The 25,864-nt window shown below is 37.8% G+C and overlaps 1 protein-coding gene across 1 annotated transcript in view; it reads right to left on the minus strand.

Annotated features, from left to right (window-relative positions):
* Positions 1-441: 441 nt before the first annotated feature.
* Positions 442-25,864, minus strand: part of CNTNAP5 (contactin associated protein family member 5) — a 290,138-nt gene continuing 264,715 nt past the window's right edge. Inside the window, exons 21-24 of the mRNA XM_032692890.1 lie at positions 24,604-24,688; positions 15,610-15,828; positions 10,216-10,287; positions 442-9,198 (exon numbers count right to left, since the gene is read on the minus strand). Coding sequence (XP_032548781.1) covers positions 9,002-9,198; positions 10,216-10,287; positions 15,610-15,828; positions 24,604-24,688 — 573 coding nt within the window. The 3' untranslated portion in view covers positions 442-9,001. The remainder of the gene's footprint in view (positions 9,199-10,215; positions 10,288-15,609; positions 15,829-24,603; positions 24,689-25,864) is intronic.

Raw genomic sequence — 25,864 nt, forward strand, 5'->3', positions numbered from 1 at the left:
CCATGAGTGAAGCAGGACACACTTGATGTTTATGCAAGGCTGGGGACAGAGCACATGTGTGTGCACACATGTGCATGGGTGCCTGGAAAGCTACAAAGCTATGACTAGGCATGTTTTCTAACCAGAACCAAGACGTCTCTCCAGATAGGACTTTTAACCAGCATGGGAATCTGTGCCCTTATGCACCCCATGCTGGGTGCTGCAAACCAGCAGTTATGAGTTGTGTCAGGTATTTGGGTGATGACCAGATATCCTCTGATATTAACTTTTAACCATAGCTGAAATCAATAAATCCTGGTTGTGGGCACTTTTGTTAATATCCAGTGAGACGTGTTGGCTTAGAGTTAACATATAAACTGCTCAAAATGTTTTCCCGTAATCAGCACTTTTTAATGTTCGTTCAGCTAGAAGATAAAATAAAAACACAGGAGGAGGCATCTGTCTTCCACACAAAATCATACAAAAAGTCTTTTTTTATTAAATATACATTACTTACAGTTTAAGTCTTTCTTCTGTACAACAGTAACCATAGAAAACAAAAGAAGCTAAGGCTAAATTTTTTCAACCCCCAAACAGGGTATTAAGACATGTTACATTGTCTACAAAACTGACTTAGACTGAGGCAACGTCCTGTGGAATTTTCTTTAGAAAACCAGATAGTGAAAGAGGAATAATTTAAATCTCCATTTTGCTTTTTACTGTAACTGAGAGACTCTTACATTAACCTTGGATGGATCATTAAAACAAAAAAAAAGATTTTTTTTTTCACTTTGTTATTGAAATGAACAAAGTTCTGAGAGATTTAGTTAATACAATTTGAGTAAAACAAAGTAATATGAATCATGAAGGGCTCATCTGTAGAAAGACTCAATTTTTTTTAATTACAAATATTTAATCTCAGCTGTCTTTTTGGTTTTTTTTCCTTTGCTTTTTAGGGCGCCTTTATTTTCAAGTATTGTACACTTCACCACAGTCCACCCAGGAATGAACTCCAGAAAAATCCCATAAATTCCTTCAAAAGTCGGTGGGTGGGCTCCCAAGTCGGTTGGCAAGACACCACCTACAGACCACCCTTCTCCATACACACATTTCCAGAAACTCCTGAAGGTGACTTAAGCCATATCATGGGCTTACGTGGAACTGAAGTTCATTGCCTTATCCCAAGTTTTATCCACAGTGCTGCTAGAAGACAACACAATTTCAGTGAATGCAACTCTTGTCGACAGCAGTAAAGGATGACGAATATAAGGTCCTGACTTGAATTCATGTATGTCAACCCCAGTTTACAGGAGATCATCAGTGCCCTTGCCTAGGGCAATATGAGGCTAAATTTATCTGTGATGTATCTACATTGACCTAAACAGGATTACAACCAGGTCTGAAGTTGGGTGTGTTTCTTTCACGAAATGGGTTTCAAAGCAGATCTGGTACTACAATGTTAAGGTTCCCTCTATCATATAGATACAATGGTCTATGTTACATATTTAATGTGCAAAACTCACAGAGATTTTTATGACTGGATGTCTGAAAAAAAAAATGCACCTCTTTGCTCTTGTAAGCTCCTGAAACTTCATAGTATGGGTTTGGGTGTTGGAGTACTACACTGAGTTGTGAATGGGAAGTGAGACTGTGACTGACAGTATCTAAGCTTTACCTCAGAAACAATCATTCTTCTTCTGTAACAATATGTGTGCTGCACTGGCAGCACTGACAAAACACATCAGAAAATGCTGTGCCTAAATGATGTAAGATGGAACTGTAAAGGGCATGCTAAAGTGAGTAAATAATTTCCCATGCAGAAATCGTATCAAATGGACTCTCTTCAGGGTTGTGGGATTCAAATTTGTGAAGAGAGTAATGACCAGCATATCAAGAAGCAAATGCTGTTGCAATGTGAACAGCAACCATTAGTTCAGAGAAAAGCTGCCGCAAGCATCCTAAATGAGGGAGGGATGGGGAGGGGTAAGACTCTAAGTAAACTCCTTTCTTTGGATCACCTGTTGCACCCAGTGTTTCATTAAATATTATTTGTTGAGGGAAACTATCTCCAGTTCTCCTTTGGGTTATCTGGGAGAGTTCCAGTGATCTAAGTGGAGAGTGTCGGAGCAGTATCAGCCAGAGCTTTGAAATCCTCTCCCATGTTTGAAGCATATCTCTCATACTTTACAAATCATCGGGTCAACTAAGGCTATGTTTTGGTAGGGTAACTAGTAATTAACTCCATGGCAAAACTCACCTAAAAATACCTGAAACCCTCATATCCACCTGATGGTTACCATGTGTGTCTTCAAAAAATGTAATTTTTCTGAGAGATTTTGCCTCCTTCACTGCCTCATCACAATTTTAGTTTGGAGTGTTAATGTCCCCATTTCCCCTTAGAGGTCACCATCTCTAGGTGACTACATCTCCATGATGAAGTGCAGTCTCCCTTCTAGTTAAACATACAGCTGACATTTTGGTTTCTGTGACTGCCAGAAGAAAAATCATAATCTTAGTTAGAACTGTAAAACAAGTTCCTCTGCCTCCTACTGCCAATCTGATAGCTCCATATGTTACAGCAAAAAGGAGAGAAAAAGAAAACAGGTGAACTAGATACGGAGTGACACTGTCAACACAAACTGTTGCCTTAATCCTTCCTTAGCTCGGCTTGTAGACTCAGTACATTACAAACAACAAACAACGAGCTTACAAATTACAATAGTTCACCAGAAAGTGTGCTTTTTTTTTTTCCAGTTTTTGTTTTTTGTCAGAGTAACTTAGTGCAAAAGATCACAAAAATAAGTACCAATACATTGATATATCCAGGCTCCTATATGCATGACTCAAAATAAACAATAAAAGAAAAAAGCTACTCCAGACCCAAAAGAACAGTGCGGTTAGAAGTTTCATGTACAAAAGGAGCACAGAGGAGGGGGCCGCCCACACCGAAAGAGGACATGAAGAACTTTGCATGGGGAAAGGAAGTGCAGTAAAGTGCAGGGAACAAATCATGCTTTGAAGCTGTGATAGTAACTTGTGAACAAAACCCCCAAAATCTTCAAGGACATGGTGCAAGAGGTCACCAAGAGGTCTCTCACCAACCTCTAAAGACTCTGGATAAGGCCCCTGGTTTGACAGGGATGTAGCTATATCACTCGGCTTGTTGGTAAGTAGGCATTAAAAAATTGCATGAAAGCTTTGAAATAGCACTTGTCTTAGAGCCTCACAAGGTCTCACACTTTGCTTGAGTCTTTTACTAAGTGTGCTTTCTGAAAAATAAAAAAAACCTCTTTGTCTGTGAAAAACTGGCAGTGCAGAACAATACTTGATTCTGATCTTGTTTAGGGTAAGCTTTGTGTGCATGACATCGACAGACAGCGATGACATGAGATGGTGGAACACAAAGGGATCAAGTTCTGCCTCCTCTACACTCTTGTTGATGTGGAGGACACACGTCAACTGCTTGGTTTACACTGATGAAAAGGAAGTTGATTTTGTTCTGAAGATGGGAATTTTTTTTTTTTTTAAGAGATTCAGCTTATCAAGAGTTTAGGAGTTCTGGATGGGCACTTACTATAATTTGCAAAGCCAACAGGTATCAGACATATCTGCTTGGGGCTAACAGATGCAAGATATGACAGACAGGGGACACGCCTCCTTAGTGGAGCTGCAGATATACCCTAGTTCCTCTCAAACGGCACCAGACATTCAGGACTAGAAAGTCACCTGAAGGGGCTGAGTTAGCTTTAGATTAGGAGATGTGTGGATCTGACTACATGTATTATGTCTGTCAAAGCTCCCACATGAGGCAAAAAATGGATCTTGGATTTAGAATACACTGGAAGGAGAACAAACCTCTTCCAAGCCCCATATATTACTGATTGGATCATCGCTGGCTCCAGAAGGTATTTTGACACTTGATTTTCTTGAATTTGGCTACAAGTAGATGCATGCATTTACTAGGCAGAGATGTCTAGTATAATTTTAGATGCAAAGAGGTGTCCTTCCTTGACCCAGTTGTCATCTCAGTAAAAAAAAAATCCAAGTCACTTATAAGATCTGTGCAGATGTGTCTACTGGATCTGCAAAGCTAGTGTAAAATTCCAACATGTAAGCAAATTCTGCTAGAAGTAGCTAACCTATTGCCAGGAGACTACCCTGTCTCTATCATCAATGGAGAGAAAGATGCATCTCTAGTGATTCATTTAATCTTAAAGGATGTTTGAGACACTTGCCCTGTCTTCGTGGACCACAGGGCTGGACTGGACTGGATGACAAGTGTAAAACAAGTAGCAGGTAAAACCAAATGCAAAATGAAACAAACCGAAAAGACTCAGACAAAAGCAATATCCAAGAGCTTTCATAGGTCTAGGACTCAATCTTATGTTCAGCAAAATCAATAGCTGACTTCATTAGGAGAAGATTCATAACCTCTCACCATAGTGAAACAATATGATGTATTGATTGCTCCTCACCCAATATGTGAAACGTGATCAGCTAAATCCTAATATACTCAAAGATCTCATTAAAATAAGGATTTGTCTCACACTGTAAAAATTGGGCAATTGATAAATAGGATGAATTAAGTCTAACTATATCAGGTTAAAATAAAGCAGAGAGAAAATGTCCTATGGTTGTAATTGGCTATCAGTTTTAACTTAAGTATCAGGGGCATCTCATGACTGAACACAATTTGATAACAGTACAACTCCATATGTCTGGTTTTTACAGTTATATTCACCCAGATAAGAATTTTGGTTTAGCCAATGTAAGTTAAAGCTGTGTCTTTTGTTTGGCTTTGTGCTGAGCCATGGCAAAACCAAGAAAAACTAAAAAAGTGTACATGTAAAAAATTTACCCAAAACACTCACACTGTCTTGACCCTAGTAAGTAAATAAGGACAGATGAAATACTAACTGCCAATTACATAGGTGACTTACTGAGGACCAACATTTTATTTCCAGAAGAGAAATGGGATTCAATTTTCAAAGGTATTTAAATCTCTTGTTGTATATTAAAACATTTCACAGGAAGGCAGAAGCAGAAATTGAACTGGAATTAATTTGAGTTAAATGCTCATCTTCTACAGTAACTTACTTAAGCATTGATCCACCCACATCCACCTCACATCAAATTCCTTTGAAAGCCCACCCTTCACCCAGGTGGCAGCCTATGTCACACTGAAAGCTAGTTGGATTTAGCTTTCCAACAGACAGCTTTCCTTTGTTTTCTATAACCAGGCACTGGGATTCTCAGACAGTCCTTCCAGGCATCCAACTCAGACTGCATGACTAAATATCTTTATAAGCATGGCAGTTATTGGCCAACTCTTTTCTGGAAAACAAGAATTTGCAGAGCCTAAATCCATATCTAAGATACTTAGTAATTTCACAGTCTAAAAATCCCTGCCTAGCAGTAATAATTTTCACAGGTTACATATCGTATCACCAAAAGAAAAAAAAAAGAGGCTTAGTATGCTTCTACCAGTCCCTTACTTTTATTATGAAACTCATTTTAGGATAAGGAAAAAACCCAAACAATGCTCCAACAGTTCTTTTCCACTGAAATGAAACACGACATTTTATGTATAAAAATTATTATTTTATGTTTACTTAAAAATGTTATCTAGAATAATAGCTAAAAGAAAAGCTATCCCATCTAAAGAGAAATTTTAACCAAAATAACAGAGATGGTTTTTAATAAATGGGGAAAAGGTCCAATTTGAACTGTGGAAAATGAAAGAAATTGTATTTCTTCTTTTTTATAAAAAAATATTATTAATTTTCATTAACTGGTACTGAAGGAAATCCAATTATGCCCTCAGTAAAGAAAGCATTACAACAAAACAATAAAAAAAAAAGGAGTTAGTATTAGGTTACTTCATATAGTATCTTTTAGCTACCATTTAATAAGAAGAATTTTGGCATCCTGATTTAGAAGTCCATACAAATGTGCTCATTGGTTCAGTCCTGTAGCATAAGAATATTCCCATCTCAGCACATCCATAGGTACAGATGCACACGTCTCTGTATACTCATGCAAGCATTTATATATGTGCAGTTCTTTCTTTTTACAGATGCACACCAAAGGTAAGTTTTCAAAGAGTTTTTACCAGCCTGGGCTATATTAAAGGAGGATAAGGAAAAATGGACAAATTAACCACTTGACAGTGTTTTGCCAGATGTGGGCTGGCACAGAGCATTGCCACTACACCTGCCTTCTAGCCTGGGACTGAGCCACTGAGCTGTATCTGAAACATTTGCAGCAACACTAATATCTACCTTTGGTAACGAGAATTTGATCCTCCTTGAGAAAGCTTAGCATCTTGCAGAATAAGGTCCTATGATGACTGAAAGCAATTTAGTTACTTTAGGAATGAGAGGACTCTGCTTCATTGCTCAGTCTCCCTTCTCCAGCTACTCTGCTGCTGGAGCTGCTTTTTGCTTTATTGTTGCACTCTGTAGTAGTTTTGTTCCTGGAAACTAACATGTAGAAAAACAGAAGGATGTTTTGCATCTGCTAGTTCATCTAGAGAAAAATACACAATTGGGGGCATTCCCCTTCTTCCTATTCCATTCTCCACAAAGTCAATTAAGCACGTTAGGAGTTCAGAGATGTCTCATACACAGGCCATTTCAGAGAAGATGACTCAAACATGGACCCAAACAGGAGCCCATAAACTCTTATTCCTCCCCTCCAGCCATGCCAAACAAAGCAGCTTTATCTGGGGAAAGGAGAAATAAAAATAATTTCTTTGCCAGGATTTTACTGCAAAAATAAAGCAACGCAAAGGGAGCTCAGCTAATCACAGATCACAGATTATTCTGAGTTGGAAGGGACCCACAAGGATCACCAGACCTATTCTCAAGTGAATGGCCCATACAGGGATACAAACCCACGACTTTGGCATTATTAGCACCATGGTCTAACCAGCTGAGATAATCTCAGGGTCATGAATCCATTATTACACATCTCATCACACAGAAACACTCTCAGTAATCACATGAATCAGCCAGCATGTGGCAAAAGGGCTATTGTTGACTATGATTGAGGAAGAACAGCACTAATAGTAATTTCAATATAAATTGCTTCATAAAATTGCTCAGTTAAGAGGTGGTCTCACATATTCCTCTTTGCATGAGAATGATATAATTCTAAGATTGTTTTCTCTTCACTGGATGTTCCAAAGAAGTGATGAAGAACCACCATATCCAAACTGTCACTTATTTATTCTTCCTTGCCTGCTCTCTCTCCTCATAAAAATCCCCCAAATAAACAGCTACTTACCTTTGAAATGCACTGCCTAGAAAAATAGTATCTGTTGCATGGGTAAGCTCATCTCTAGCTTGCTGTGGCTTATTACCTCATGCTGTGATTCTTTGATTTTATGTAAAAAGGACCCTCATGTGGAAACCCCAGGATGACTGCAGCAGGGTGTAGGGCAAAGAAAGAGATTCAGCTGTAAAATTAAGTGTCTTGAATTAAGAGTACTGCAATGAATAAGGTTGTTTTTTTTCCCTTAACTGTAGGCTTCATTCAACTACTGTCAGGAACCTTCAAGTCGTACAGCAAATTCTATATGCTCTTTAGAAACCCTGAGAAGACAGATGTCACATGCAAACAATACAGTGTGCAAACCTGCCTTGCTGGGACTCCTCCATTTCTGACCCTTAGGATGTCTGTGACTGAAAAAATGGTTTTTAAGCCTCACATTGTAACCATGCAGCACAAGTAATATGGGTGGAATTCAAGTCTTCAGTATTGTTCCCAATCAGGAAAGGACAGAAGACTTTAGAAAAAAGGAGAGAAGATTAATTTGAAGTAAGAGTATTTGGGATCTTTTTTGTTTCCCTAATGTTGTTACTTGTAAACAGGGTTGTTTGATATCGGATCTATTTATCTTTGGAGAAGGTATTCCAACTTCTACAAACAAGAAATACCAATCAATCTTACATGCAGTTTTGGGAGGGTTTTTTTGAGTATTTGGATTTTTTTTTCTTTTTTTAAAAGAACTTGCAGAAGGTGTGCATCATGTTTAAGAGTAAACTATTTTTGTTTTTCTCTCATCTATGTATTTCTTTTTTTCCACAGCAGCAACAGTGTTTAACCTAAGTGCATGATAATCCTCCATATAGCATGAACAGGCATATGCTGCATTTCTAAAATTTCAGACAAATATAGAGCACCTAAGTCCTAGCAGCTTCCTAAAACCCTTGGAGATTCAAGCTACTATTTTCCATGCTTCAGCTAGTTATGCTAGAGTATGTTGGGTCTACATAGCCAGCCTTACAAGATGGAGGTGGAAGAGGTGAATGGGAATGACATTTATTATTGATACATATATTGTTGGAAAAGTGTTGATAAGCCTAAAAGTTACAGTAAAAGGACAGGAGGTTGGGGGAAGGAGCTTAATGAGGACAGTTTTATTCTCCTTTACATTATACCAGCTTCTCAGCTGGTATAAATTAATGTAACACCATTTAAATCAATAGACAATATAACAATTAATAACATTTGAGAATTTGGCCAGTTTTTTATGATTGCTGTAAATGAGCCCATGAAATAAATCAAGTGTTTTGGTCTCATTCTTTCCCTCTATCCTGTCCCAGTACCTCTAGAGCTATGTGTTCAACTACTTTACCTGTACTTTACATAGTCCAGCTCTAATGTAAAAGTGATAACATAAATAGCTCCAGAGAAAAAAACACAAATAAATGTAGGGACTTTGAAACATCCAAGAACTGACAGCAGACACAAGGTATGCATGTGAATCTTATTTTGTGTAGGGTGAGATAACAGGTCTCTTGAGCTGAAGAAGTAAACTGTAATTGCCAGGTTCTTGTGCAGAGAATGAGGCACTGTGATTGTTCTCAGTGTTTCCTGTGCAGGGCGGTCTTTTCCAAATGGAATAGCAAAAAACGAACGTTTAAAAAAAATTTTCAAAAAAGAAAATAAGGAAGGGAGAAAGGAATAAAGAAAGGAAGGTTAGGGAAGTAAGAGCAAGAATAAATTGCATTGTCCATCAGATAAAATATTCCCGTTTGCACTCGCTCACTGTGTTCTGCAAGTCAATGTCAGCTTTAAAGTTGCTCTCGAGGTTTTCTGGGTATTCCTTCTCCTTTTTCTGGCTACTTCGATGTGCTTGTTTGTGCTGATAGAGGAATCTGCTCATGATGGCAATGATGCAAAAAATGATGAATATCACAACTGCTATTACACCTATAAAGAGGTAAAAAAGAAAGGATAGAAAGAGTAAAAACCAAAATAGAAAGTCCAATTACTTCAAAAATGCATTACCAATGCACAGCAGCTAGTAGATATGATAGATAAGCTCATCTCAGTCTGTACACAACCATATGCCTCTATCACACCCTCCATGGCAGTTTTTATTTCTATTTTTTTGATCTTAAGAACACTCAAAGCTGCAAGTATTGATGTAATTGACCTAATTTCCATCAAATTTTGCTTTCACTGGGAGTAAAGTTGGTTCACTGTGTTTGCTTTTGAAAAGGTAGATCTGTATGTTCATACAAATTCTTGCTCTGTCATATTTTCTTCTGTGTTATCTCTGGAAACCTTGCATGAACCTCGTACACTTTGGTTTATAGCTTTTAGATATTATCAAAGGCAGCTTGTTACAGGGCATTCTATAAAATAAACAGAGATAAATTGTCTTCTAGGCTGTTAAAGGAAAATGCAAACCATACATGAAATTACGAGGACAATTTTCCCTAGTATATAAATACTTTCATATGATTTAGTATATATATATACTTCCATATGACCTGGTGAGTTCCCCTACACCACCAGATTGCAAAGAGAGAGTTCAAGAAGTATGGGATATATGAATACTGTGTAGAGGGTCTCAGCAGGGCTGTGTCTAAAACAGTTACTAGTTAGCTGGGTCTTAGAACACAGAATCACATGGAATCAGAGAATGGCTGGGGCCTCTGGAGGTCATCTTGTCCAAATCCCCTGCTTAAGCAGGTAGACAGACAGAGTTTGTTTATATTTTAGAAGACTCAGGTTCTTGATGATCCATGTATGGCCACAGTAATCCATAATGCAGTTGCCTACCTAGGGAGTTTGATACAGGTACACACTAATAGAGCAAATACTAGACCTGCATCATATTACAAAAAAAATTCAGCTAGGTTTCATGGAGCCCAGATTTAAAGTCTCCTAGATGTTTGCTTTGAATTATTTTTCTACTGTAATCTTTAAAAACAAAGTTACCTCCAATCACAGCTGAATCACTTCTGACTGCATTGGTGAGAGGTTCTCTTTCATCTGTCTTCCCGAAAGGATCTGCAGTTGGTTAAACAAAACAGAACTTATTTTCTGTATCACCTGTGTTCATTTTCTCTGTGGCATAGGCAGAAATGTCCTTTTACTCTCATGAATTTTAATTTGTTTTCAATAGATGGGATTTGGGGGATTGGAGAACTGAACCAGAAAGCTCTTAAAAATAAAGTGAGTTTGCAGAACAATTTTATTCTACATCTTCAGGAACAAAGTCTGTTAAGGGTATATTTAGAAGGAAACAGAAAGACTCACACTAACATCTGAAAGTGATGTTTCAGTTCATCAGAAGAGTCAGAGAGACATTTGAATTAAATAGCCCATTAGGAGCTTTTCTCAGTCAGAGCTGTATTATTTTTTGTTGTTGTTACCCAAGAAACAATATTAGAAAGAAGCCAAAGGAAAGGGACACTAGACAGATTTAGACATGACCTACATTTGTAGATACAGATATTAAAGTTGAATTCAATCCCACGAAGAGAAACAGTCTCTGCTTAGGACAGCTTCTTGGAAGGGATGTTTTTATCTCTGTTGCAGAAATGCAGTGGTCAAGTTGGATCCAAAACAGAAGGGGATCAGTAATAAATTCCTATATTAAAGGCTCCTTGATGCTCGAGCTCTCTTGTACTCTGTCTGTAAATGACTATCATTGAAACACTGAGCCAAATAGCTCACGACCTGTTTCAAATTCAGCTCCAAATCCAAGAGGTCAAGCCCTCCTTGAAGTCAGTGGAGTTAGAGTAGTGTACTTTCTTTTTAGCACTGTATGTTTCAGGAAATGCCACGGTTTTTTACTGCTAACTGAATCTAGCTTTTCTGCACCTTCACAATTTTCTGTTCTCTTCAGCTTACTCTCTCCTTTGACAGGATTCATATTTGTGTTTCTCTCCTTTACAAGCCTCCAGAGAATGTACGTAGGGAGGGAGTTAGGGATCACTGTCTCTGCTGTGTACTATATACTGATTTGCCAAACTGATTTCTGATGCAAGAGATGAAAGCCCAATTGAGAAATTTGGTGTTGCAATGTTTATTGTAATTGAACATCCTTGCCTTAGTGACTGATTCAACCACATTTTGGTATGCCATTGCTGAAGAAGATGAGTTTTATTTAAACAAGCAACAATGTAATATTTGTGCATCAGGTGGTCCTGAATTTGTGATGACGGTGGCTTTAGGCTATTTAGGTTCTTAAAGGGCACACTTTTTCCTTAGTCTCTACATCAATGATACCAGCCCTAAAAAGATGTAGAAGGCATGGGCCTCCAAGAGGCTTTGATGTTCTGAAAGGTGCAAGTCTACTTGCTAGTTTTAGGGGTGGAACATACTGAAAGTCAGGGTTCCCCACACATGCAGTGCATGACTCATGACTGAGCTACAGACACAAAAGGGAGTTCTGGGGCCAACTGAATACCTCCAATACACCCATTGTCGACACTGAATGTTAAATGCCAATGACAGATTTGAACACTCAGATTGAGGCCAATTTATTAGACCCTCCTTGCTTGGAAACTGTGTGCCTAGAGTGCCATTCCCAAGAAACAGTCACAGCAATGCTTCATCTCATCTACTACATTTGTGGGAGTGGAATGGGAATAAAAATGTATTTTTACACACATATGTATATAGATAGTATCATAGAAAAGGTTATGTTGGAAAGCAAATCTGAAGGTTATTTAGCCTAATCTCAGGCCTTTGAGCCCAAGGTCAAAACGGCCAAATTCAAAATTAGATCAGGGTTGGTAATAATTTTGTACATGATGAGTAGATTCATCTTGCTTTATTTTTCAGTATCTCAGAATTAGTTATATAAATCAAAATTAGTAATTTAGGCACCTTTTATTTAGTAAAAGAGGAAAAGAATCCAAGAATACTTTATACCCTAGATGGCTGTCAAAGATTGACGGTGTGACTCACCTCTTTCTTTCCACAAACTAGGAGGGGACAACAATCTTTATTTCAGACTCAAGATGATTTACCTTTCAGAGGCTGGAAGTTTGGTGAGGTATTTTTTACCCCTGCCCTCAGCTGACACCAGTGAAATCGGTTGCAATTAAAAATTCACATCTGTTCTACAACAGTCCTCCTGTACTAGAGAAAAATCTCCAGCTGGTATCCAGTGCATGGTAGTAGTTGAAAAGAGTAAAGAAAAACTATTAAGTATGTATGAAAAAGCATGAAATAAATTTCTACCTTAAAAATTATGTAAGACATTATTCGTGCCTAAAAGATTATGTAAGATTTGACACTAAATGTGACTAGCACTCCACTATTTTTTGGCTACTGTTACCAGAATTTAAGCACTGAGAGGAAACCAGAATAAATGTTGAAGGTCAGTTTCAGAATGAAGGCCAACAGATACAGGCCTTAAGAATTATATTTGCCTGAGAAATAAAATCAATATACAAGTAGAGGAGGGTTTGTTATGGTGCAGCAGATGGCATGCAACAGCAGAACCATTTCCAGTGGGAATACAATAAACTCTGAAGTCAAGAGAAAGCAATACTGGGTCTCATTTGAGACCTGAACAGGACATCCTTCTCCTTTTAGATAAAACTGAGGGTGGAAGCACTCCTGAGGTCAGAAGGTCCCTTAGAAATCCTCTAATCCAAACCCCTACTCAAACCAGAGCCTACTACAGCAAGTTTTTCAGGGCTGTATCCATTTGGGTTTTGAATATATCTAAGGATGAAGATTTCAAAACCTCTCTGGGCCTCATGCTACCTTTGGTAGATATCCTGCTTATTGGGATGGACCATTCTTGATCCTGGAGGAGATGATCCTTGAAACAAATCTCCTGGATCCATCAGGATCTCACCAGGGTGGTATCCTGTCGAATTCTTCCAAGCAGGTCCATGAGCAGGTCAAAGGTTCTTCTGCTGAAGTCTGGTGTTGCAGTCATGCTTTCTGTTTTTTTTCCTTCTGCTGAGGGTCCTGAACTTCACCATCTCATAATTGCTACAGCCAAGGCTCTCCTGGCACATCCCTAGCCAGTTACAACTTGTTTGGAAATACCAGGTCCAGCAAAACTAGCACAGTGAAAAAGGGACTTCATCATTTAAGATGCCTTTCTGAAGCAAAATCTTTCTATGTAGTTTCTGACTTACAAAAGTGTTTGACATTTTTTACTTTAAATGCATGAAGACCTGCTCTTCAGCTGTAGTAGACAGACAGTTCAAGACTACATCATTCACACAGCTGAATCTGCACTGTCATTTTAAAAGTATTTTATTATTAAGAAAAAATACCATAGTAAAACTCCATTATCTTGCTGCCATCAGTGTAGAGTTCAGAATACCAAAACCTCTACGTGTGCCTCAGCAAGGAAGAAGGTGATCCGCAGATCTTTGCTAAATATAAAAACCACAGTAAGTCACCTTTCATTCTGTGTTTCCTAATCAGAAAGAGTGTATTTGGATAACTGAGCCATGAGTGAATGGATTTTATTCCATATCTGTCTGAGAGGAAACTTTCTTGAACATGAGTATTCCTTTCTAAAAGAAATAACTTCAATTGTTTTCAAGTTTTAAATATAGAAAGCTTTTTTCACACATTTAAAGAGTTTTCCTAGAGGGCTTTTTTGTTGTATCTGTACATTAGAAAATAGACAGAGACATGTACAGTCTCCTTTGAAGTTCTGTTTTTCTTCTCAGACACTCAATAATGAGAAATTGGGAAGTGATGAATTGAGATAGGAGCAGTACATTTAAAAGTTAATCCTTAACTCTGTTTTCTTTTTATTCCTTAAAATGTGTCCTTTCCATGTATAAATGTAATTCTCAAGTACATCTATACAAAGAATAATTTGCTACAAATTGGAATTTTTTTTAATAAGACTCTACCACCCAGTGCTCTTACTGTAGCATTTAAATACATGAAGTCTTCAGAACTCACTCGTTCTAAAGATCTTATTCAGGCTTTAATCAAATCCAGTGTGAATAGTGAGACAGTAATGTCAGTTAATTCATCATATTGAGAGGAAATCATATTTTAGAGCACAGAGTGACAAAGACAGGGATGAGGTTTTATAATAATTCTGCATTTCTGATGTACAACTGCTTAACTTTGACAACAGTGTGCAACTGATTGTGTGCTTTAAATATTTAAGTCCGAATGCTACACTCTGCTCTGCGTTCTGTCCGGCAGTTCTGAGCCTCAGGTCTTACTGCTTTCTAAACTCCTTACAAAAAATGAGATCATCGAGGTGACAGATCACAGGGCAAGGAGTTCATATTTTCAGTATCATTGCCCATTCAGTACTCACAAGACACATTCCTTCCGTGCATCAGAGTAGATACCTTAGACAACTCCAGGCAGCGAGAGGAAAGTGGGGGGCTGGGGAGAAGCACATGCACACTGCCAGCCGCTCTCAAGAGTAATCAGCAGCCTTTTTCCCTATGCAGAATGCTAATAGCATCATTTGTTTTCTGCTGAATATCTTAGGCAGAAGCAGTAGGAAATGGGGATTTGATGCAAGTACAAATGTCAAAGGAATTGTATTATGATCTAAACCAGAGTTTTATTAGTTATCAAAAAAGAGAAAGTGGCTTTAGAGGTCAAGGTGTAAAAAGCTGCCCTTAATTTGTACCCCTTTCTGGTCATTAAGAATTCTGCCACATCCACTGGTGAATAAAGCAGTAACTTGATTGTTCCTGTTCATGGTGACAACACTTCCAGCTGCTCTCCATTTCCTTCTCTGCATACAAATTTGCATATGCAAAATACTTAAGATTCCCAGAGGACAGTTTCAAGATTGCAAAAGATATACAAACTATTGGGATTATTTTACTGGTACTGCTCAAGTAGTGCTCTTTCTCTTTAGCCTGAGAGAATGAAGTACAAGCATTCAATGGCAGTCACACACATGTCAAGGGATTTTTACAAAAGTTTTTGTTCATTTCTGACAGGGTGGGAACAAATTTGCCTTGTTTTTTCTATGACTTCTATTGCTTCATCACCACTAGGATATGGAATGTGTGTAACATTTATGTTCTCCTTTGAGATCTGCAGCACTGGAGTTATCTGGAGTGGACAGGAATGGCAAATCAGGTGCATAAGGATATTCCAGTGCTGTTTTCACTAGGGCTTTGAGAATTTTTTGTTTGTTCTACGCATGTTTTAGGCAATCCAGGAACTTAGACCGAGAACAATGACTTTTAAAGGAGCCTTGACTTATCCTGGTGCCCATTCTCAACACCCTTAATTCTGAGAGAAAAGGCAACTTTCCAGTTCCAGTATTTATACTGTCACAATTGCATTACAGCAAAAAGGAAGGAAACCCGACTCTACAGCATCATTTGAACTCCTCATTCACCTCTCAGCAGGACATACCTGATGAAGAATATATTGTTGTTGCTGTGTTCACATCAGCATCCATTATGGATGCACAGCTGGATTCAGTCAAGGAACCTTTGACAGTTACAGGAGCAACGCTGGGATGGCGTAAGGCAGCTTTCAGGGGAGCAATGTGGTTGTACTGAACAGAGGACAAGCAGCCAGTGAAACCGTAGGCATTTGCCTTTGAGACTTCAGGGTCCAGTGACAAACTATCTGCAGTACAACAGAAAAACACACTGGGAATTAACTGTTTTAGGAAGGCATTAAGAAAATGAATCCTTTTTTGCCTTATCACCAATTTTACTTCTGTTACCCAGTATTAACTGTTCAGTTTCTCCTTCAGCAGCCTATAAGTTCTCTCTGTCCTAACCCATGAGGTTCGCAACCCCAGTCCTTCCTCCACAATGCTACTTACATTGAATTAAGTTGGCTTGGACATAAAAGCCTGCATTACACTTCTTTCCTCATCCATTTTCTCTACTGTCTGGACAATATCTACCACACCATAGCTTCTAACCATGACAATAACTGTAATAATAAACAATAAAAGAGCAACACCAAATACCACAGGATTCGGGGGATGATGCTCTTTAACTTTTTTTACATCTGTTAACAACATCAGTTTCACAGCTATTGACTGTATCTTCAAGGCATTCTGTCTCTTCCACTCTTCAAATGAAGGACTCTGCTCTCTGTTGTCTGTCATACAATGCTTCATGTGACCTAATACTGAAAGGCTTGCTAAAACAGGTTCCCATCCTTTTCCAAGAGTTTATTATTGAAATTTTCTGGTGCCCCTATCATGTTACTACTGTTTTACAATCAGAATTCCCAGGAATACTCCTAGCTATGAGTCAGGTTCTCACTCTGCCAGCCCCATTTCACTAATAAAGAGCAAAACTATACCTCTTCTTATCTAAGTCAAAACCAAAACAAATGTCTCTGTGTTATTTTCCAGGTTGAAGATGAGATAGCACAATTAGCTTCTCTGTTGGTATGTGTCCATTTAAATTTCACAAAAAGAAAGCCAATCAAAGGCCAGAATTTTTTATATAATCGTAGAATCATAGAATGGTTTGAGTCAGAAGGAACCTTAAAGATCATCTGATTCCAACCCCCTTGCCATGGACAGGGACACCTCTCACTTGACCTGGTTGCTCAGAGCCCCATGCAACCTGAACTTGAACACTTCCATGGATGGGGAATCCACAACTTTTCTGGGCAACCTGTTCCAGTGACTCACCACTTTCACAGTCAAGAATTTAGTTTTAATATCAAAGATTGTTTGGGAAAGTGAGGGAAGGACAGTGAAGCCATCTTCTATTTTCTCCAAACTCTCATTTATTTGCTTTCCAGAAATCGAAATTCATACTGCTCAGAGGTCTCAAACATGATGTGCTTTTTATCTAAGTCAATCAAACAAGAGAAAAACCTAAAATGCACACATGCACAGTATCGAAATTTATTCTGTCTTAAAAATACCTGCTAAAAACAAAACAAAACAAAACAAAACAAAACAACACAACTTCTAGCATTGAAAACTTTGGAAATACTTCCAAGGACATTAGAAAATAAGGATTCCTATCAATTTTGTTTTTAAATTTTGAAAGAACAAGATGCTAAATTTTAAAATAAGGTCCAATTTTTCCATTATCATTCCAATACAATGATTTTACAAGCTCTCGGGATTTAGGCAAAAAAAGTAGATCTTCTCTTAAAGCTGACACTCCTACCTTAATTACATGAATTTCTTTTCTATATAAGAAAATATAGAGAAATCTCAAAACTAGCTGAAATCACACATCATTTTTGTGCTCAAGATCTGTGACTGTTATGCCAAACAGTTAGAGGCAATTATCCAAGAAAGTTTTATAATTATGTTTTAATGTCTTCATGGGAGTATAACATGGAAGAGTCTGGCTGTTTGTCAGCAAAGCAAGGTACAGTATGAGCTTGCTCTCCCAGGACTCTTACAGGAGAGATTCGCAGTCTGCAGACCTGTCACGGAGACAGCCTCTGGGCTCTGAGAGAAATGGAAAGGCAAACAGTGAGGCTTTTCCACTGGAAAAACTGTAGTCTTACAGAGGTTCACATCTGCTCTACTTAAAAGTGTGTATGAATTGACTGCATTCAGGTTTTTAATGAGATTTTGGCTGAGATGTTATAAAACAGACAAAGAATTTTTTCCAAGTCCCTGTAAGAAGGTTTATATATACTAAAAGACCGATTTACAGTATTTGCTGTCTTTGTTGAATTTATAAAACCCTTTGTAAGCATTCCTACTCTCAGCCTTTATTGTTTTCTTAGCTCTGACACAAAAGGTGAATTTGTTGGTATCTTTTTTACGCCAGGCAATCTTAGTTGCTCTGTTCTGCCCCAATGTGCAAAAGGTAAAGCCTAAGAAATAATGATTTCTTTTTTCATGCTACAGTAGTTTGAAAAGTCTAAGATTCAACACTTTTGACAGTATTTTTAAAAGTTACTTTAAGAACCAATTCCAGAAGTCTTTTGTTAAAGTAAGCTTTACATGAATGAGAACTAGGAGTTTGTTGTTGAAAGACTTTGAAATTTGAAAAAAAAAAATAAAATCAAAGAACAAACCAAAACCAACCCCAGAGTCCTCTGGTAAAAATCTCACATGCACAGAATCAGTTTGCTTTATTATACAGCTTTAGGTGTGTGTGTAATATCTGTTGGAAAGGGAGGCTTTCACTGTTCTCAACAAGAAAGGCTGCACAACTTGGATGTGAACGACTTGTGTTGCCCTCTGAATTCTTGAGAGGATAATGTAAATCTGTGATTGTGACATGATTCCCTCTATGAAAGGTTTATTAAAGGCCACTCTGTCCCTTGGAGTCTTTACATCACAATAAAATGTTTTTCCAACAGGTATTTTCAGTACATGACACAGCACTCCGTAACAGAAGCAAATAAGTAAAGTTCCAAGGTCTGTGTTGCGGCAAGGTCATATCAAACTTCTGTGGCCTTCCTCTGACCTGGTAATGCTGTGAATCTTTCCATGCATTTCACTGGCTTGGAAAATCACACTGAATTGCTGCTGATGGCTTCGTTTGATCTTCTGACATTTTAGCATTGCATTGCTGTTCTCGGTATTGGTGAATGAGTTACTTTAGCTAATTTCTCCATGAAGAGTAAGAAGGTAATCCTTTTTAGCTTCTAGTAATTTAACTGTTCATTCTCCACAAATTAAGCTTACCCATATTTTTAGGAAGTAATTTTTTAGCTTTGTGTGGTGAGTTGTGGATAGGTTGTCCTGGCTTCTTGTTGGGTCCTCTAGCTGATCCCTGGAAGCTATCTGCAATGTCACAGCTCAGCAAGCTTTGTGTTGGTTTTCCATGTTTTTGCAATGGTTTTCCATGATAATGAGGATTAATTCTAACATGTAGTTGTATTTTTTAAACTTTATTAATTGTATCAATGTAATTTATGTGCTGATTTATTCCTATTTACAAAAACAGATATCCTGTGCTTCATTGTGCACCTCTGCCATATACATCACACTTGTGATCTTTAATAAAACAATCTTAAGTCTTCATATCTCGGTAATGGGGAATTAATTTTCATCATTAATAGAATTCCACCAGATTTCTCTAGGAGCAAGCATTAATCTACTCAGCAATATATCAACAAATTGACACAGTAAATGATAGCCAGTATGACAGATAACTGGAATCAAAGAGAAGTACTATTTGTGTGCAAGGACAGTGTCTAGAAGACCTTCTTTCTAAAGGAATCATTGTGTAAAAGAGGACCATAAACATTATTAAATATATTTTAGTTCTTTCTTTATAAAAATTATTTCATGTCACTCAGAAACTTAAATCTGAGCCCAGAGTTTACATGTGTGCTCACTTACAGCCAGGAAAGACCATAATGGATTTTCTTAATTGAAATTTATTTTTAACGTCAGTGAAAGCAGACATAGCCTGTTTTAAAAGTCTATGCCCTAATTAATTAATTAATCTATGTAGACTGCAGGTAGAAGCACAAAGGGGAATTTACTCTGTATGCTGAAGCGCTGATTGTCCTTTATTTTGAGGCTGAGAAATAGAAATATGATTTTTAGGGGAGTTGAAATGTATCCATCACCTCATTTTGCCAAGGTGCTGAACAGCACTGCCAAGATTACTTTTTGGACATTAGTACCAGATTTGAACTCATGACCTTGAAGTAAAAGACCCTTGTAGTTTCCACACACTGCACCTGTCTCAGAAGAGTTCTAGCAGGTACTTTGTAGTTACCTCACATAATGTGCAATGTGAAATTTGTTACATGTCACAGTTTTTGATGTTTGAATCCTAATCTGTTGCAACACAACCAGTCCTGTGTGATTCTGCATGGGCTGAAAATATAATTTACAAAAAGAAGAAAATATGCAAGAACATGGAGAGAGGACGTGCAAAAAAATACATGCTTTTCCAGGATCAGACAGCTAAAATCAACTAAAGTAGCAAGAATTCAGACTAAAAATAAAACTTCTGGATAGAAGTAGATGGCCTTGGACACTTATTTAGATGGCATTATCATCAAGAAAAGAGGTGTTTAAGCATGGTGCGATCATATGGTAAATTATATTGATGGAGGAAAAGTTGGAATAGTTTTGGTCTCTTTTTGATAGAGACATGATGGCATATTGGCTTAGACCTAGGATTGTTTGAAGTGCCTGGGATAGCTAAACTTTGCTTATTTTAACTGTTGCCATCTTGGTAACAAATGCCTATCCTCTTTTATCCTATGCAGTAATTTCCATTTTCCTTAAAGCTTTACTAAGCTACTAGGAGAAAAACCAATAACTTTTAAAGGCACTCTAAACTGCACCCAAGAGACCTTTTTGCACAATATGGTCTGTCTAAGAAATAGGTATTTAGGGCAAGAAGACTCTGAATTAAAGAAATGAGTCTTGCAGTGCTCATAGGAGTCTGGCCAATATCTCTTGCAGACATTGCTGTATTGTTTAAACTGCTACAGCACAATATTCAGAGACTGTGACTTTAAAATTATCAAGCAAGTTATGATTTTGTAAGCTTAAAAAAGGGAATGTCTTTCCATCAAAAAAAATGGACTTCAACATTTTTCATAGAAACTCTCTAAAAGGAGGTACTTTAAGACAGCTTTTGTATTTCAGAGTTAATGACAACTTACCCCTTGTGATTTAATGATCCCATTATCATCTCCCCCCTATAATATCATTCTTGGGTGAATTGTTCTGTGATCTCTTCAGTGTATAGATTCCATTTTCTTCTCGTGAACTTTTAATAAGAAAAGCTATTGTAGAAATCATAAGAATTGTACTGCACCTACATAATGATTTTAATAAAATTACTTTCCAGATAAACTTTCTTCTACATATACTTTATATCATAGCTGAATGACTCAGTGGAAAGAATCTTACAACTTTAGTTGTGAGCTCAAGCTTTTAGAGATAAAAGACATCATGTTCCTGTGCTAAAATACACAATCTTTAATGCTAATTGATCACTTCGAAGGCAGACATAAGTTAGGTCAACATTAAAAGGTGCTAAAGAAATAGTTGCAATCTTTTTCTTCAGAATCCCTTTTACTCTGGTATCCCTACACAGCTACAATATTAAATTGCTCAGAAGTAAATACGCAATGAGATTCACTTCTCTGCATCAGGGATTATTTTTTACCATTTCACTATATTGGTGAAAAATTTAGACATGTTGGGGCACAATACAAAGTTTTCAAGGATTCACTAAGGTAAACCCCCAAACAAATAAATTATATTTTCCACTGCGATATCAGCTTTTTGTATAGAAGACCTAAAAATATGCAAATGTGTCTCTGAGATCAGAGAATTACAGAATAATTTAAGTTGAAAGACACCTCTGAAGGTCATGCAGTTCAATCCCTTGTTCAAAGCAGAGCCAGCGTCACAGTTAGGTCAGATTGTTCATGTGGTTAAATACAGCAGTATGATCTCTGCAAGGAGTACTTAAAGTAAATGAACTGGGACTCTGGTTAAGATTTCACTGAGGCTTTGCCATAAACTCTATGACCCTCTTGGGGTTGAATCCAGTACTCACTAAAGCCCACAGAAAATCTCCCATTGATACTGATGAGCTTTGGATAGGTCCTTTTGTACCCTGCCTCTGTATTTGTGGAGTAAAAATGACAACAAACTACAGAATAATAATACTTTTCTATTGCTGTTGGATACTGTGAGGATGAATTCAACAAACATTTGTTAGCTACTTGAATGATGCTTCTTTTTACTCCCTTGTCTTCAAAGCCACATTTATATTTAGATTGATCTTTCTAAGGCAGCTATATGGTCCCATTACTGTGGATCTGAAGAACTCATAGCCTTTAATGCTTTTATCCTCCCAGCACCCCTCTGATGCAGAGATGTTCTATTATCTATGCTTTACTGATGGAGAAGGGAGATAGTAAAGCTCAGACTGGTTCCAGTGGGAATAAAATGCCTGCTTACCTTTATATCTGCACATAAATGGCTTGCCCAAGGTCAGTCAAGTAGTCTGTGGCAGAGTGAGTGTCCCTATGTTTTGAATTTCAGGTGAGACTCCTCTACCTTAAGCAGAGGTTTTTTTGCCCAGAATTCAGAACTAGATGCAGGGCAACCATTGCAAAAAAATACAGAAGGTTTGAAAAGAAGAAAAAATTGTTAGACTGCAAATACCTTTTTACTAAAGAAAGTTTAATGGGGCTGGGGTGGGGGGACTAGAAGCAGGAGAAACACCATTATTTAATAAAACCTGGTCATTGTATAAAAATGCACTTTTCAAAGGTTCCAGCTGTGCTAAAATGGTTATCGTGAGAAAATCTGATGAGGAAGAAGTTTCAAGCTTTTATGATGTCCTGCTGGAAGACCTCTTTGAGATTTCTCAGTCCGTGGGAAATAAATGGTGGAGTCAAGAAAGAAGGTGGTATAATCATCTGGTTAAGCAGCCAGGATCAGGCTGTTAGAGCAGACAAATGAGCAGCAGTATGACAGGAAAGAAGAGAGAAAAATTTTCAGAAGATTATAGCATGGGTATGTAGGACACACAGAACAGAGGTTTCTTTACATGGTTCTATTTCAGTGAACACTCAAATGCTCCCTATGAATGCCTTTAGGTGCATAATCTCAGTGGCATCCAAAATAAACACTACAGGGAAGTCTGTGTCTATGTCAAAGCATCACATGCCTCTGGAAGTTTATGCTTTGCTGAGAACATGAATAATGACAAGGAAGAACTTGAAAGACATTGGTTTAAGTCACTAGTATTCACCCGATGAGCCATCATAAAAGAAGTTAAAATCGACATTTTACCCACATAATAGTGTAAATGATGATTTAACATATTTCTGTAAGTTCTACATTGTCAAAATGACAATGTTCAGCTCTCCTCTTGATACAACAAGGTAAAACACTTGACATTATAGTAGTAGGAATTTCTGGTTTGTTTTAGGGTTTTTTTGGATAAAACCTGAAAAATTAAATCCTAATATAGAAGAAAAATATGTGGAAATTCACTTAACATATGAGGAAGAAATCAGAATTAGGATTAGGCCGGAATTAAAGTGACTTGGGATGCACTGTGTGACTCCCAGTACAGCAATAAGACCTGGCACCATCTGGATTGCCAAGTTCATAGCTTTAGTGTCATTACAGAATATGAACTATTGCTATTACTAAAATAAAATCCCAATAAACTTTAGGGCAAGAGAGAAATCAAAGAAGTTTGTGGTGTTCAGTAAAACTGAACGCCAGACCTCTGAGATACATCTGGGCTTTTTGGCTTTACAACAACTTGTACTTGTGAAGTTAATCATGTTTTTGTGACTAAATCTAGTTTCTCTCCATAATGCTGAGCTGCACCATGCCAGCTTACTGGCTACATTTCTGAAGGTCTTTGTGCTACATTCTGTCTTGCCGGTTAGAAAAGTCTTGGTTTATTGATTTGGTGTCTCTAGCCGAAGCTCTAGGTAGAGGTTGCAACGAGCAATATTCTTGCAGATTTTCAGTACTATAGCTGACCGTTGACAAAATGGGAATTTTAGCTTGTCTCTGACTTGGGCTGAAAAGTGTCAGGTCCCCAAACCTGTCCACAAAGGTTTGGAAGATGACTGCATTCTGAACAAACATTAAATATAAGTAAGGGGAAAATCAGTTCATGTTCTTAATCTACTTAATAAAACATAATACAAAATACACTATTGTCATTACATAAAATTGCATTGCACAACTAGACACTAGAGGACGTCTGTAGTTTCTATGTGGCTGCCAGTCCCACAGGATTTGCATGCTAATAATGGAACATATAAAATTGCAATACTGAGATAGATGTCAGGCTTGATATAGAGGTCCAACTTGAACACAGGACTGAAATATATAGACATAACCAGGGAAGAATTTAGAATCTCATTGGAAAAGAATAAGACTCACACAAAATAATGACATACTTGACAACAAAACTAAAGAGTTCTGTTTTCCAAATTTTAGGCAGAATTTTCCTGGTCTTGTAATGACTTCGTAACGTGGAGGAATAAAGATCAAGTAACTCCATGCACAGAACATGCAGAGCTGTGGCTTCAGTGCTATAAGTAATATTCCTTGCAGAATTCAAATGGGAGTGAAAAAAGGGTAGAGAGGATGAAGGCTCACTGTGCTGTTCTTATCATCAGGAAACAGAAATAGCTGAAGAAGAGCAAGCTGCAGTCAGCAAAATGATATCATTAGGTTAAGATGCCACCCTATGCAGCCACACAGGCACTATGAATTACTTTACTGAAGGGAGCAATGGGAGAAGTTAATATTGCTATCAGTGCAAACAGGTAAAGCTGCCAAATTTTTGCATTGATGAGATATATAAATAGGAGTACTGGAATGTTCAGGCCAACTCTTACAGCAAAACCATCCAAACGAAACTCCAATCCTATCAAAAACCCAACATGCAGCACTATAACAACTGATGAATCAGGAATATTTTTGGTAGGACCTACCTGTGACCTTGCCCAAGGTGAGTGATTTAATGGCCTTAAAATCAATCTCAGAAAAGTTGTGTTTGAGTTTGAGAACTTGATCAACCTGGAAGAGGTCAATAAAATTACTTCATTACAACACCATGTAGACACTCCTAGATCACACTGCACTGCAAACTTCTGGGAACACTCTCAGCAGCAAATCAGTTAATTCTGCCCCCAGGTGTGATTCACTTTCTAGAGATAGTAAAGTGAATGTGCTTTGATTTTAGCATGAGAAGCTGAAAGGTACACCATAATAGTCATATAAAGAGCTTTGAAGAAATTTCCCCTGCTGAAAAGCTTAAAATATTTGACACTGAAACCCCCCTTCTTCCCAAAATCCATGTCTAGTCACTAGTCACTTCTGAATACACTTAAAGGAGACCTTTCTAGAAATGTATTGTGAAGAATTAATTCTGCACAAAAGAAAGCCACAGAGCAGCACATAATAGAAGACTGGAACTTGAGGAAAACCCTGGCTTTTAACATAACCTTTCTTCTTAGATAATCAGGCCTACTCACAGCCCCTAGTTGAGCCTTGTGTGATCATTTTACCACCCAGACATGGAAACTGGAGAGGAAAGAAAAATTGTGGCACTGTGTGTTTCTGCCTTCTTATCATTTTATTCCTTAAGATACAACTTCTCTATAGACTCTGCCACCCTTCCGTGCTAAATGACTGCGACCCAGATCTAGCCTTTTTGCAATATGAACTGTTATAATTAGAGTTAGAAAGCAAGCAGAAAGAGCAGTAAGATGATCCTCTTCTCCCTGCCTTGGAAAAACAGGTGATGTAGGGAAACAAAGTAGAGGAGGGTTCTTGTCTCTCATATGATTGTCACATTCAGCATGGCTTTCTTCTAGCTCTAGGACAGGGCATTGTCGTGCACATGGTGACTTCACTGTGCATTAAGGTAGCTTTTCCTTTTCTTTGAGAGAATGAGGTAGCTGGGGACACATTCTCCCTTGGGACACATACCCTAAATGTAATTACATTCCCAGGTGCTCATCCCTCAGTTGTTTTTCTCCCTTTCACAGCTTATTAATGACCCATACTGTGTTTTTCCTTGAGGACTACAGATCACACAGACATCACTAGGCCCCAGAACCAGCCCAATGCTCTAGATGAACTTCTGGGCAAATGTGTTTCCTAATTCACAAATTGTCAGAAACAAGAGAATGATTCCTCAACAGAAAACACCACTGTTGGGCATTCTACGAAGAAGGGTCTGGATGGAGC

This window comes from Chiroxiphia lanceolata, chromosome 7 (genome assembly GCF_009829145.1).
Source record: "Chiroxiphia lanceolata isolate bChiLan1 chromosome 7, bChiLan1.pri, whole genome shotgun sequence".
Classification (NCBI taxonomy): Eukaryota; Metazoa; Chordata; class Aves; order Passeriformes; family Pipridae; genus Chiroxiphia; species Chiroxiphia lanceolata.